At 40.5% G+C, this 16611-nt stretch overlaps 1 protein-coding gene across 1 annotated transcript in view; it reads right to left on the bottom strand.

Moving 5' to 3' along the window:
• The window catches only part of LOC126456803 (proteasome inhibitor PI31 subunit), an 88725-nt gene that overhangs the window by 64136 nt on the left and 7978 nt on the right, over positions 1 to 16611 (bottom strand). The window contains exon 2 of the mRNA XM_050092591.1: positions 1453 to 1602. Within this exon, the coding sequence (XP_049948548.1) occupies positions 1453 to 1602 (150 nt within the window). The remainder of the gene's footprint in view (positions 1 to 1452; positions 1603 to 16611) is intronic.

Here is a 16611-nt window from a genome sequence, read left to right as displayed (position 1 = left end):
AATCTCTAAAACATGATCCCAGCAACAGTTAGAGGAAAAGTCTCTATAACACAATGTGTGCGTTAAAGACTCCCAGTAGGAAAAAATGGCTGAAGAAGTTGAATTATGAGATCTGTGAGAGCATCACAGATCACAGTCTGATGTCTCTTGTGGTGGTAAGTACAGGGAGCATACTGCAATCCTTTGTCTCATATTACTTTCAACAGCAACTGTTTGAAGGTCTGTAGCCAAGAGGACAGCAGAGGAGTGGCATGTGTTATTTATAAACACACCCATCCCTTCTTTGGAACTTTCTCCAGCCTGAACATGTTAATATCCCATAACAATACGGGAGCCCTCTTAGCATTGAAGTTTGTCTTTTTCGTTACTCTCCCATGGAGGAACATAAAACAGGTGGTGGATCAAATGAGGGACTCTGTGATACTGCCAGACTTCACAGTCTACCTCTCTGTAGAATCAGCATCAGATAACATGAGTGTGAATGTTTCTTACTTCTTATTTTCTGCTTAATTTTGTAAATTTACCAAAAGCTTCTTCTCTTCTTCAGTTCTTCATTACTGTTCCTACCCTCTGCCCCTACAAATTGTGCATTTTCACCCTACCCTTTCTGTTCCTACAAGCACTTATTTATCTTCTCAATATGGGCTACTATTGTGAATATGACAAAAATGTATTACATAAAACTCCTTAATGCTGATCTTCTGCTTGTTTTTTCCCTCTTTTTTCTTTTCTTCTAATACAGCTGCTGTACCCTAGATGTGAATCAAGAGACACCTAATCAAATAAGAAACTGGCTAAAGTAAATTGTATGGATTTCTTCAGTCACTCGAATTCTACCACATCTAAATACTAAATTTAGTGTAAAACAAAATTTCAAAATGCAACTGAATCTACATTATCATCTATATCATATTTATTTCAGTACTTCCCCGTGCTTCATCCTCAGTCAGCCCCACATTCATCAATGAGTGTCGGGACATAATTAGATTCCTATACAGTTGGTCTGGGCGACTTCTTGAAGGAGATTACTGATCTTCAGTTTCTTCAGAGATGTTATAAAATGTGAGTCAAGTATCTGTACTATGTGGATGATTGATGCTAGCTTGCCTAGCGCAGTCTTGTTACGGGTGGGAACAGAATAAAAGAAATGCAGCACTTAAAATCCATTGCTAGCAAATATGCCATAGTATATATGGTGGCTGCCCAGCTTAATGTACCCATCTCATGCACAGATTACCATCTCTACACCTCAACACAGCAAAATATTGATGCTGTAAGTTTCTTGCATCCCAATCATTTGAAAGTTTTATCCAAGCTGAGTGACACCACCCATAACATACAATAGTGATAACGGCTACAAAAGTGTCAAAATGATTGTGGAAGCCCACTAACATCATGCCACTGAATTTATAAAATTAAGACTTTTATAAGAGACATCTAAGTGTGGCTTACCAGCAAGTTGAACAATATGTCATCCTCTGTTCTAGCACCTCTCAGGACATACAGTTTATTTTCATAAACATAGCGCAGAGCATAGCTGGCCTCCTTGTTCCAGTCTTCCGGAAGAGCTTCACTACCAGTCTCAGAGTCCTTTATTGTCGTCTGGAATGAATATTGAATGTTTAGTTACTAGAAACATAACTGCAAAATTAAATATAAAATGTCATATTGGTGTTGAAGGGATGAGACATTATTGGAGCTCCAATTTGCTAAAGAATGTGCAACAAAATGATCCTGCATCCTTACATCTAAACCAAAACACAATAAAAGAAGTAACAGAGAATTTATTGTTGAATGCGAGGTCCACAAACTGAACATATTAAACACATCAACTATATTCATTAATTATTTACTTAATGTCACTCATATTTGAAACTAATGTTTATTATTTGCATGAGACTTAAACAATATACACTCAAAGCAAGTTTACGCCTTTCAAATCTGTTGAATAAATATGGGCAAGAGTCCGACATGTTTATTATTTGCATGAGACTTAAACAATATACACTCAAAGCAGGTTTACGCCTTTCAAATCTGTTGAATAAATATGGGCAAGTGTCTGACAATATCATCTACACTAATCAATGTCCTGTTGATGTGTTGCACACAAGAAACTGCTCTGAGTTACTTTGCCCTCCAAAGTTTCCGTTAATCCATTCCTGACATAAGTCAACATACCCATAAGAATCTTGTCAGGAAGTAATATGAATCATATTGATTTGACCTCCTTACATGTCTGATGAAGAATTATTTCCTCATTAAACAATGTGAGAGTGCTTTTTGTAGTACAGCTTGTGGTAATTATTACAGAAGGTGCATATAAACTGTTCTGGGAATCTATATGGTATTGTTTGTAAAAATATGTGACTGTGTATGGGGACATGTGAAAGATCATACTGTGACAAACACTTGAAGTGGAAACGGATTTATCTGCTACTGACAATCAAGAATAGTTAACATGAAGAGTCATTTAATAGTGTAATTGTTTGCTACAATTGGGAAATAGATAAATAATGGCGACAGAGGTATATTAAATGTTGGTGCCAAGGATATGGAACAGAAATTACATGTATAAATTGTGTTTTCAATTGGCACAAGTGCTTTCAGTAAGTGTAGGAACATGATGATGCTCCACATTTGGGTCCATCTACAAAATGCATAACGACATTGACCGAGTGTGACAGATGTGAAAACAATATCAGTAACTGTTTATGGAATCAGAATGAATCCAGCATTAAAACCATCTTTTACAAGAACTCTGTTAGGTGGAAGCCCTGTTCCTGACTCTAGTTACACAAACTGTGGGATTGACAGGAGGGAACACAACTGGAAACACTCAGTAGTTCTACATTTGGGCTGACCGGGTCACAACAGTAAAAGTCAAACGTTAGACAAGGAATGACTTTATTGGTTAAATTATGTGTTTTGGAATTTATTTGTCAGATATTTATAAAAAATCAGATACAAAGATATTATATAAATCATAGCACTGGATAGCACTTCACTTTGATTGAAATCATCTGGCACAAACTGTACTGCACCTACCCACAAGTGATTGTTGCACACAGATATGGCATTTCATGTTGTAAGTGAAACAAAAATTTGCTGACAATCGACACAATTTTGGAGAATGCAGACCAAGGAGATGTTTTTGCCATCACGTAGCATTAAAAAACGTATCGTATCGTGAAAGTGCATCAATTAATGTGCATTTTTTAATACTGCATGTCTGACGACTGTGAACCAACTTATTATAAAAAAAATATTTTTTTCATACAAATGGTAATGACTCCCTAACAGTGATATGTGCTCCATGGCACCACACTTCCTCAAAAGCTACAATCACAACAGCTCTGCGATATGACAAGCAACATAAAACTAAAGCACAAAATAGCAATATAAACATATACCACGAATTTACACACATGTAGTAAAACAGGGGAGTTGCCCTACATAAAAATTAAATTGAAACAGGAGAATTTATCAGAATCACGCAAAGGTACCAGATAGACACGCAAATGACAAATCATGGAAAATATTGAAAAACCATTTCCTATGGGAGCAGATCTGCTCCTTCAAGTTTCCACATTAGTTCATATTGAAATGCTTTTAAATCTCAGTTTCTTCTAAAATGTGTAAGTCTTTTGGCTCTATGTATAAGATCATTAGAGAAGATTTCTCATTTGTATCTAAACGATGATTCTTGTTGCTGTGATGAGAAACCGCAGCATTAGTGTTTTTATTACAGTGTTCCCTGAATATGGTTAAAAAGTCACACCCTGTCTACTCAATGTAAACACTATCACAGGATTCACAAGTGATTTTACATACTCCTGACTTACTAAATTTATTCTGCTTATTGTCAACAGATGTACACTAAACTGTCTTAAGTTTCCTGCACATCTGGAAGCCAATTTGTATGTTGGCTTTTTTAAATGCATTGGCAATTCATTCACAGAAATGCCCTGTGTAGGATATAGCTGCAAATTTAGTTGGGTTTTCCCGAGAAATGGGCAAAGATTTTTTCCTTCTTCTGAAAACCGATTCACAAATGCTCTGTATCGCACGACCTATTTGTGTGTTGATATCAATTTCTTTTTAATACATGCTGGGCTAAAGTCAAATTTAGCTAACGTGTTGAACACTGATGGGGAAGAATCATTGTTATGCATGCATGTATGGCAAGAGTCTACATCATTAATTGCGTCAGTAGTGGATGGTTTTCTGAAAGTATCTAAACAAAAATCTGTAGATTACCTAGTAATATTCAAGTCTAAGTAGTTGTGACTTCTATTTGATTCCAATTCTACGGTGAAGTGTATTTTTGAATGCAACAGATTGAAGGAGCCTGCCAAGTCTATCATGTCTGATTCTGTACCTCTAAGTGCAATAAAGATATTGTCTACACATCTATACTATAAAACTATTTCATCATACACTGCCCTATTATCTGCAAAGAAATTTCTTTCTAAATAATTAATGAAAATGTTAGCCAAAATGCCAGAAAGGCAGCACCCTGCTGCCAGGCTGTCCTTCTGAAGATAAATCTTAGTGTTAAAAATCATACAGTTACAGGCTAGCATTGTGTGCAACAAATCTAACAGTTCAATAATTTCCTCTGCTGTAAGTTTCATATGCATCAGAAGAGTCAGTCTTGCAATCTTCAAAGCTTCTTCAACTGTGAGATTTGTATATAAATTGGTTATATCCAGGGACATGATAATAAATGTCTCGCGCGGAATCTCAGTATCTCTTAACAATGTCACCATCTCATAACCATTTTTGATGGCACATTGTTGCTTTAAAAGTGAATGCCAATTTTATCTTAGGATAGCAAAATCTGTTAATTTTATAATTTGGACCTTGGCATCCACCCGCTATTGGACGTGTTAGTCAATCACTCTTATGGAGCTTTATTTGTGACCAAAGAACTGGTAGTTTTGGATTCATGGGGGTTGGTCTCTGTTTACCATACTCAGATGCAAACAGAAATTTGGAACCTTTCACACATTTCTTCAATCCAATAACAAATTTGGGAAGAGCATTTCTTACAGCTTCCACTATCTCATAGAATGAAATAAATCCAATGTCTTAAATGCATATTTAGAATCTGTTATAAAGACGAGAGTGCTTACCTTTATCTGCCTTTGTGCTGCCTACCATATTTTCAAGTAATTTTGCATTCTACTTTTTCATGATGGCAGAGAGAGAATCTGAGACTGAGTCTGTAGGTAAAGTTTTACAAAGTGTTTTTTGAGTGGACATAGCAATCTTGGCCTGTACAAGCTGTCGGCCCTTAAGAATCTCACATATGCCTTTGACTTCAGTCACCGTCTTTTTAATAATGTTAGTGTGGTGTCACCGCCAGACACCACACTTGCTAGGTGGTAGCCTTTAAATCGGCCGCGGTCCATTAGTATATGCCGGCCCCGCGTGTCGCCAATGTAATGTGCCGAGACAATACTTAGCATAGCCTTCAGCTACATTTGCTACGACCTAGCAAGGCGCCGTATTCAATTGATATTTATTATGTGAAGCATGTATCATCAAGAGCGATGTTCTACAATTGTGGATTAAAGTTAAGTATTATATCAACTACATACTTTATTTGCTACTATTAATTCCTTTAACTGTTCCACACCTCACGCCAGTCAGCGTGTAATTAAACGCGTGCATTTCGGCCTCCTCTAGAAACCCAGTGTTGGCTCTTCTGCCAACACTACAGTTAGTATCTCACTTAGTGGGTAGACTGAAATTTAGGCCCTTTTGTAATAAAGAATTTTCATCATGAGAAAGATTCATGTCCATCAGATTAACTACTCTATCTGTAAAAAGAGTGTTTGTGCACGCAGAATCATGTCCAAAAGGCAAGATGCTGTGCATTTTTGAAGATTTTAGTGATGACAAACATTTATAATGTGCTTAGTTTTATCCACTTCTCATCTTGAGCATGAGGTCAGCATAAAAAGAACATGTTTTACTAAAAAAAGAAGTTTAAGACCTAAAGACGACAGCTGTAACTGTTGAAACCGGTTGCCTTGAATAAAAAATATTTTGTGCAATCTTTGCTTTACAGCAGTTTTTAACAATTAAAAAAGACTGCCCTTCAATACTCTCATAATGAGCAAATTCAAACATCAGTAGTGTTAACCGCCATCTGATGGGCAACAAGCGCCCATAGTTTGCGGGCATGCCTTCTGGCAACAATTTTACATTCCCAGAAAAGCCAGTCACCAACCAACTCACACAGATCATAAAACAAAAAACCTGGAATAATATGTGACAAATGACTGGATAAGTAAGTGCCTGCACTCTCAACCAAGTGTCTAGACCCATGTGCCATGTGAATTTCACTTTTTATGAACAGATGTTCACACTTTCTTGACATTATGTGCACTTCACGAAACAGAAATAAATTTAAGCTTAAGATATTTTTGGAATGACACCACTCACTAAACAGCTTTTACCGAAATTAATTTGTAGTCGACTAACCATCACTTTTCTTCTGGATATCTATAACAACTTAGCTTCCCTGATTGCCCAGATTAGCATGAATGGCTCTGAATTCTATGTAAAAAAAAAAAAAAAAAAAAAAAAAAAGCCCCCCAGTTAATTGAATAAAATTATTTATCAAAGACATTTTGATAGATTTAAAAATAAGCAATTTTCTAAGCACCTGACGAAATTCTAAGCCACAACTGTCTGCTCATGAGGCCTGTACTTTAACGATTACACTACACTAGCAATCAGTAAAATCTTCCTATTTTTAAAGCTGTAGAGGGGCTTGTGAAATTAAGATTTTTTTCTCCTTTGATTACTCACAAACGAGTGACCACCATATAGATGGTTTCAAAGAGTCAATAATCCCACTGCTGGGCACTTCTTTTAAGACCCATATCGCCTATGAGGAAATCACAAGGAATTAGACACTGTACTACTACTTCAAACAGGAGTCCAAAAAACAGTCAATAGAATGATACAGGAGTCCAAAACACAGTCAATAGAATGATATTTATTTTCTTCCCTATGTACCGAACGAATTAACTTAAGTGTCCAGGATCAAGACAACACAGATGAGCATTCTCAACAAAAATGGCATGACCCATTGCAAATTCTGACCTTAAGGTCAAAACACAGAATTCTACAAGGTAGTTTTGAAATGATACCTTATGTATGTTTGAGAAAAGTTGTTCAAGTTTGGAATGTGAGATCTACTCCTTTATAAAGCCTACTCACAAGCTGCAATACATACAAATGTATCTTCTTAGCTACGTGTTATGGAACTGTTCTGAAACTTCCCTCACATTCCAAGTATGTGGGATGTGGATACTTTCTTCGTCTCCCCCACAGCAAGACAAATCTGAAAGGCACTCATTGTGCAGGCACACTGGACATTGAAAGACATGCATCAATGCTTCAGTTCACAACACAGGGAGCTCCTACTGTCGGTTAGTTTCCAGCTGCTTTATAATTACTGCAAAAAGTGTGTTGCTGATGGACATTACTTCGAACGGAAATACAAGTATTTTGTTAGGTTTTTTTTTTTCCTAATAAATCTTTTAGAGTCACATTTTGTGTTCACAGGAAGAAAGTTGTATTCAGAAAAGATATGAAACCTCCAAAGACACCATATCATTCAATTTGGATATTCCAAGAGGGCTAACTGTTCATTTTACAACTGTAGCCAAGACTTCATATTAGTTATGAGCATCACTTCTCCACAGGACTGGTAATACAGAGTAGCACAAAAGCCAAAGATGCTGATCGGCAACAAATCTGCAGACTGGAGCGTGTTTTCTTACATTTTGCTGTATTTCTGCAGAGATGTACAAGTCTTCTTAATGGTGGTGTCAAATTTAACTGCTTAGCATTTCATCCCCAATGCAAAGGTAACATATAGCAGGATTTATCTTAGTATTAATGATTATCCACTTCTATTTATTTTCTACATTCTTTTACATCAGTGAACTGCAATGACACTATAGTATATGCACAAGAACAACAATGCCACAGAATCATCACTGTCAGCAAGATTGTAACTATATTAACCAAAAGTGGGTTGACTGCAAGCAGGAGAACTGAACCTCAGAAGAGGGAATGAATATCAATGTGTGAGCCAATCTATAAGGGAGCAGACAGTCCAAACAGCGTGTACGAATGAGCACAGAGAGAAACACAACACATGACTAGTGCAAGCAACTGACAACTGAGCACATGGAAACAGCACTGTACAAGATGAAGGCTTGGTCTGTGGGTGTTGAAATCAATGTTATAACTGCTGGGCCAAGCCTGTTGCCATCAGCAGGCAAACACCTGGGCCAGTAGCTTTGACCATGCCACGCTTTGCACACAACTTCCAAGACAGTGTTTTGTACAGTTCCACTGCAATGACCATGTCATCTCCTCTGCATCCATGTTGATGTCCACTGGTCCCTACTATATATCTCTGCAATGAAAATGCCACATAGGGCCAAAACTGGCATGGTTTGTACTGTGGCCAATACAGAAGAAACAGACAGGGTGCGATATTACACGGCAGTGGAACGACCACTGAACGAGACAATACTGACATAGTTTGCTCCACCAGAGAGGCAGAAAATTGTGGCATGGGCGGCGCAAGGACACTCGTGAGAAGGGACCAAGGGTACTGGTTCAAATTCCATGGGCTCCGCAGTGGTAAGAGCAGAAGCTAGCCCTGCTGTTGTTCCATACCGTAGACGAAAGTGAGTGAGTGGAGGGTGCAGTTGGGTGCCCAGCAGTTGAGCAGCTGCCAGAATTGGGAGCCTTCCACTGGAACAATACCACAACTGATGCCATCACTTGGCTGACTTGGAGATAGTGGTGGCGAAGATCCAACAGGTTGCAGCCACAACTGACTGCAATGCCAAATCGACTGCTTCCAACTGACATCCACTAAAAACAGCTACCGACTTTTGTTGCCCACCACTGTATCCGGTAGCCACTTCAGCTGTTGGCCAAATGACAGAGCTCAAACAGCAGCCCTGTGTGGAAAACACCATGAGCTGCGATGGTCCGGGCAGTCAACTCTGGGTGCTGCATGCAAACATTCTTCTGGACTAAACCCATTAACCAGCATCATGTGGTATGCACCCAAAAACTTCAAGAGCGCACGAAACAGACACAAGCTTCTTCATTTGGGTTTTAAATGTATGCACAAACAGCTCCAGCTTCGAGTTAGAGGTCAGGTGAAATGTAGTGATAGTCTGATGTTGGATATCTGGATATCAGTGTGAATACAAAGTCTTCAAATTCCAACGACAAAAACTGATAATCATCAGTGGCGGGGAGGGGGCGGTAGGGGGGGGGGGCAGGAGGCACGATAGCAAAAATTACCAAGAATGCACGAACAGTTGCTGTCAATGTTGTGGAGGATAGCTTCGCAACATATGGGGAATATGATAGTACATTGACAACCACATGCTTTCCAACAAGGGGTTCCCAGAGTCAACGTGCACCAAACTGACATGGCAGTGCAGCCCGGTTCTGGGCATAAGCTGTGCAAGCACACACAAGACTTCAATCTTGTGGTCTACAACTGGCCAGTAGATGTGACGGTGTGCCAATGCCTTGATTCAATTATAGCCCAGTGCGACACATGCAGCAGCTGGAGTTCGCGAGGATGCAGTGCAGGAGGGATAACCACTTGACAGCTTTGCTCTTCCTCGGTGAGCAAGAGAACCCACTAGACAACACTGAATCACTCATGCAGGAGAAAAAACGTACACTACACCAAATCTGCTCCCAGAAGAGAGTGCAATAGCCACTCCGCATGGAGAGCTGATACAATTTTCCAGAAAAGTGGGTTTGCGGACACAGCAGCCATGACCTCCAGCATCATCAAAGGAAAATCAAGCAAAGTCTGCTGCAAGGCATCGTCCAAGGCATAAACATGAGCCTGCTGTTGGTCGAATGCCAGATCTGATCCTACAATAGTGCATCCACATTTGCAGGCACTGGGAAGGTATCAAATATCATAACAATAATTACTGAGGAAGAGTCCACATCTGCAACTGGAGGGCAGTCCTATCTGGCAGCTCTGAATGAAGGCTGACTTAAGGAAACCAGTGGCTTGTAGTTGGTGATGAGGAGGAATTTCACTTCAGACAAGAAAACAAGTAACTTTTAAATTCCAAAAATAATAGCCTGTGTCTCCTTTCCCACCTGAGAATAATTATATTGCACCGTGAAATGCAGCATTCAGCAATTGGTGCCATCTGGATTTCGATGCAAGGGGACCACACCAATGCCATACTGGGACATGTTACAGGGCAGAGATAAAGGTTCACCCATCATAAAAGAAGCCAAAAGGAGCACAGCTCAAACACTGCTCGAAGAACAGCAAAATCTGTTGACAATCTGCAGACCAGTCAACTCTGATACTCTTTTCATGAGGCCTGTTAAGAGGATGGCAATGTGCGCTGCTTGGACTTAGCATTGTATGAGATCTTACCCAAAAAGGACTAGAGATTCCTCATGTTCTTGGATGCTGACAAGCTGATGATGGCTTTGACATGATCGGCTGTAGTGACAAGGTCACCTTTGCTGAGCACATGAACCAAAAAAATTCACTTTGGGGAAAATGTAATATTTTCCAATTTGCAATGAAGGCCATCCTCCAGAAGGCACTGGAGACCTGCCTGCAGATTCCACAAATGCTCACGGAAAGCCCATGACCCAGAGGTCATCAAGGTAGTTTACAGAACAAGGAATGTGCTGTATTAATTGCTCCAAATATCGCTGATAATTTACAGCACAGATATGATCCCAAAAGGCAAGCGATTAATCTGATAAGGCCAAAAGGGAATTTTAAGGACCAAGAAATTCCAACAAATGGGCGTCCAGCAGCAACTGTAGGTTTGCATCGTGCAAGCTGATCTGTGAAAAATACTATGCCTCGATAACTTCACCAACAATTTCTTTGGGTGCAGGACTGGATATTAGTCTGTGTCTCACTGCGCATTTGCCATCTGTTTAAAATCTTTGATTAGGAGCGCTGCACTGTCTGGCTTCTGAATCCCACTAAAGGGATGATCACTGACTCTATGAAATAGGAGACGTCCTGCCAACACTGAAATTCAGCCTTGATATCGTCGCTCATGGTGAAGGGAAAGGGGCAGGGGGTGACAAAATTTACACAGTGTAAATGGCTTAAGGGAGACTGACTGAGACACTAAATTTACTTTGTCAACAATCTGGAAGCCAGAAACAGAAAAGATATATAAGCCAAAAATATTTTGTGCCAACGGTGAATCGTGCGTATATTGCCTTTCCGTATTCATATAATGTGTAGAAATGGAGAATTGTCCCCTCAAATGAATACGTGTTTTACTCTATCACATAGCTTGACATAGTGGGTGCTGCATGCAGGGCAGTCCAGGAGGCTGTGCAATCTACGCTAATTACACTGACCTTCGCTGCGATGTCTACCTGAGACTCGATCGGTCACCCATCCACTACCAACAACAGCAGAATTCACTTAGGCGATGCTTCTGGAGTGCTGGAGACACTTCCCGAGTCCATAGAAAACACTAGATCCTCCAATGATCGTCCAGTGGCTCGTTGACACTCTCAAACTGTTGCCAAATAGCGTATTTTGCGGCAGCCCCGACACGTGGTCTCTATGTGCCAGGCCCGTCAAACATGCATTGCACGATAGTTGGATCAGTACCGCTGGCTTGCCATTGAGTGGAAACCCTGTGGAAGGAGACCAACGCAAAGAAACCAAAAAAAAATCATGAGCGGGGATTACGATGCTTTGATATAAATGTGCCTGCCGAGCCTGACATGGATGAAGATGGGCAGGGCTGTGACATCACTGCATTCAGATCATAAATGGTGTCAATACACTGGCAGCTCAGTGAAAGGCAAGGCCACCTTGCCCATCCCACAGGGTACCAAGTGTTGTTTACCATGCACATCTAATTTTGTCATCTGTCAAGTTTTGGAAAATATATCCCTCGCCACTGCCTTAAGTTCATGTGATTCAGAAATCTTAGCAACTTCAGTTAAAGAAGGGTCGGTCAAGGCCAATGCCTTAGTTTATACCTCTGGGTCTGGTGTAACCGGATGATCATGTCCCTTATTAGCAAGTCTGCATACGAGGTAGCACATTGGGGACACTCAAGCTGACAACACTTGTGCAAGACATCTTGCAGGTCGGCACTACATGCCACATAAGACAGACTGGGGCACTTCTAATGATAGTTCAACTGTGACCATGCCACCACCACAAGGGGTTTGATGACCAAACTACCGTGTGATCAACTTACAAAGTTCCTCAAAGTTGAGTTTCTCAGGGTCAGTGGACGACTTCAAACTCTGTACAATCTCTTATTATCTCCCACTGCTGGACATAAACGATATAGTCTTATCAACTGGGTCAACAATATGCCTTATCTGGCAGTGTCGCAAGAACTGTTGCAGGGGGTAATTCTCCCACCTTTCCATCTCATTGTCAAACCTGGCGAATGACATCAGGGCGAGGGGGGGGGGGGGGGGAGGAGGAGTGGCAGGTGGGAGGAGACTTCTTGGCAAGTGCCTGGCCTGCCATCAAGACAGCACGGGTACAAAGTAATTCCACATTCTATTGGGCAGTTTACACATCTGCTCACATCTGAAACTTCTGGAGATGTAGCTGCTCCTACCAGAATTGTAAAAATGTCAGGTACACGGTGCCCATAATTTAACACTACGAAGAGAAAGAAAAGTGTCACATGCATTAAGAACGTCCTATGTCACCACTTTAGTTTATGCATGGGCATGACAATGCAGCAGGGTCATCACTGTTGACATGAATGTAACTATGGTAGCCAAAGGCACATCGACTGCAGGCTGGGGCCCTGAACCCGGAAGAGGGAATGAATCTCAACATGTGAGTCAGTCTGTGGGGGAGCAGAGAGTCTGAACAACATGACAGGAATGAGCTTGGGGGAAAACACATCGCGACCAGTGTGAGTGACTGGCAACTGAGCAGACAGAAACAGAGCACTGCATGAGGCAAAGGCTCGATCGACAGGGAAATATCTGGATCCGTGGCTCTGTCCATGCGACACATCAAATGCACCCTCCGTATTATTCAGCTGCAATAACAACACCAGCTCCTCTGGATCCATTTCGATGACTGCTAGCAGGGATTCTGAAACAACAATCACTGTTAGATTTTGTTATGGAACAGAACCTCTTTGACCAAAAAAATCTTCTGCATCTGAACTTGGTTGTCTTGAAAAAAGACAGACGACAATAATTACTGTTGAAAGTAAATCAGCTCAAGTGTATCATGGGTGCTACTGATGGCCAACGTTTGATCACAAAAATAGCACCCTGCAGAAGATCTTGAACATGTATCTTCTATGAAAGCTTCCAATCTAAACCAAATCCCAAAACTTAGATGTCTTCCACTTCACTAATTTCACCATAGTTGCAAAGAAGTAAATGTCACCCCTAAACGAATGGTGTGTGAGAAACTGAATCTCAAATAGTTTTATTGTAATTAGAGTCCCTTCATTATCTGTGAACCAGGAATTCATCACTACCTTCCTCATTATTGTTTCTAATATGAAACTGTAGGAATTTTGCCTTTATCATTGATAAACAGTTTTGGATTTTTCTGGTACGCTCTGTAATAAGTTACTGATGCATGTCAGGAAAAGAAAGGAGTAATGGATGACACTCTGAAAAATGGCCCAAGTTACAGTGTTCCTTCAGACTCAAGCCCATGTCCCATTATGTGTCACACTAAAGAAGATTTCTGCTTTCTACCACACAAAACATTAGGCAGGTCATGGTTTAAGATCTCAGCCACAATGTGATCATTAGATACGTAAAACAACTCAAATGGATGAACACAGGGCAAAAAATTGACCATGGCCGTCTTAGCTCGACTGGTTGGTCGTGTGGTCTAACGCACGACTTTCCAGGCGGGAAGGAGCGCCTGGTCCCCGGCACGAATCCGCCCAGCAGATTTGTGTCAAGGTCCAGTGAACCGACCAGTATGTGGATGATTTTTAGGTAGTTTTCCATCTGCCTCGGTGAATGCGCGCTGGTTCCCCTTATTCCGCCTCAGTTACGCTATGTCAGTGATAGCTGGGCAAACAAGTTCTCCACGTATGCGTACACAACCACACCACCATTACTCTACCAAGCAAACATAGGGGTTACACTCGTCTGGTGTGAGACATTCTCTGGAGGGTCCACTGGGGGCCAAACCGCACAAAAACCCTGGGTTCAGTGTGGGGCAGCGGAAGGGTGAAGTGGACTGCGGTAGTCGTCGTGGGGTTGTGGACCACTGCGGCTGCAGCGGGGACGGAGCCTCTCCGTCATTTCTAGGTCCTCGGTTAACATACAATACAATACAATGGCCCTCTTGATGGAGCTATCCCTAGACATATCTGATGTGGCTTAGGAAATCACTAAATACTTAATTCAAGGTGGGTGGACAGAGATTTGAATCCAGCCAGTTCTGTATACTAGTGCCTGACATTTGCAACACACTTTAAATTGCTGGATTCCTGAGGTTAATGGCAAAAGAACTCTGTAACGCACTATCCTCTCTCACCTTTGCACTTTCACTAGGATGGCCACCATTTTTGTGATAATGTAGTCTTGGCAAATGAGCACCATAAAGCTTAAAATTTGCCTGCTGTACACATACATATGCTTGTGAGAAATTAAATTACACACAGCTTCTTTGTGAGATGTTGCTTACCCTTCTGCCATGATGCAGGTGTGATTCGTGATAAGGTGGATGTTACAAGGCACAAAGTGTGTACGTTACCTCATGGTGTCACAGAGATGTTCAACAGATGCATCAAGAAGCCACACTAGCATCAGTGCACAACCAAGTTTTCTTCAAACTATTCTGACGCAATTTTGGGAGGAATGGGTGCATTTTCCTAATAACGGTAGAAGCTGAGAAACTTGAGTTCCTCCTGCCATATAAAATATTCAAAAGACTTACTGCAATGCAGCCAGGTGACAACTTCAACAACCACCAATATTTCACCAGATGCCACCATCATCATTTCATGACAAATATAAAAAATGCGCCAAAACTCATAGAAACACAAACAGGTAAAATAGAGTGAGTAAATAAATTTAAATATCTTGAAGAAACTGTACAACAGAATGGACTAGAAGAATCTGCAATAGATGTAAGAATTAACAGAATGGAAAGAGCATATGGTTTAGCCAAAAATATTTACAACAAGAAATGTATATCTAGAAAAAAAAAAAAAAACTAAAACACTACACTACAGTGGTACGACCAGAATGTTTATAAGGATCTGAATGCCTAACAACGAACTAGAAGATGAACAAACTAGAGGTACTGGAAAGAATAATTATTAGAAAAATAATGGGTGCAATAAAAACTGCAGATGGTTGGAAAATACAAATACAGAGAAAAAAATCTGAAGTAATGGCCAAACGAAGATTAAACTTTTTCGGACACCTCTACCAAATGGATGGAAATAGCCTAACAAAACAAATACTCCTTTATCGTGACGAGAGTGTCTCGTCACGATAGTTCATAGGCGAAGTACTGGTGCTAAACTGTATTCGCTTTGACCCTATGTCCATAATCATGTTGTACAAATGGAGATGATGTCTTAACTATTGACGATGCCTTTGGCACAATTGTTTTTATTAATCTCCATTGCAGGATGTAATTTGAGATTTTTTACTTCTGATGAAGGTATATTTATATATACCGAAACCTTGGTCAAGAATTTTAATAAATCTTTATCCTGCAACTGTTTTGGCTGTCATCATTTACCGTGAAGTTACTCACTCTTCTACACTACTAAGCCCATTAAATTGGTTTACTAACAGTTGACTGTATAGCTCCGACCTTCCACTCATCGTTTTGTATTGCTGATTGAGCCCAGTTACCATCTGATTGCATATAGGAAAAAAAAAAAAGATTTACTGTTGAATCACAGGTTGTATGCTGCTTGTTGTCTCCATCTACAGACATTGGCTTCAATCAATGTCCTCAAGTGTCTGGAATAACAGTAAAATGTGTAAGATTCTACAGTCACACAAAATTAAACATGTTAGACTGCACAGAAAACAATGCCTTCTGTAGCTAGCTGTTAGCTCTATGGCATAATCTGCGCCTGTCATTGTTAAGTACTACACAGCTAGACTTATAATATACCCAAGTCTCCCAGTAGCCCCTTTCCAGATCACTCATATGCAAAGGGGCCTGTAACCACAATTTTTTATTTCCTCTGTGCAGTATCAACCACTGCCGATCAATCGCACTTTGAAATATGCATGGCACTAGTCACTATCATGCTTCCCACAACTGTCGTCACAGTCCTGGGGTGCTGCTTCAATGTTGTTACACTGCCGGCAATAATCTGTGAGGGACCCCCCCACTCCAAGGTCCAGTGGCAAGAGTATTTAAGTTATGAAAATGGCTTCTCTCACACTCACTTGTGACGTTCTTGTACTTGTTACACAATGTTCTCATGTACTTTTTGGTCAGGATGTATGGACTTTGTAATCATGATTCATAACATGAAGCCTGACCGGGTAAGTCAGAACTTGTGTATTTGTGGTAATAAGGAACGTGCACAGTCAACTGCT

Source organism: Schistocerca serialis, chromosome 2, assembly GCF_023864345.2.
Source record: "Schistocerca serialis cubense isolate TAMUIC-IGC-003099 chromosome 2, iqSchSeri2.2, whole genome shotgun sequence".
In the NCBI taxonomy this organism is placed as follows: domain Eukaryota; kingdom Metazoa; phylum Arthropoda; class Insecta; order Orthoptera; family Acrididae; genus Schistocerca; species Schistocerca serialis.
The sequence above is the reverse complement of the archived record's forward strand: the minus strand, read 5'-3'. Positions and strand labels throughout refer to the sequence as shown.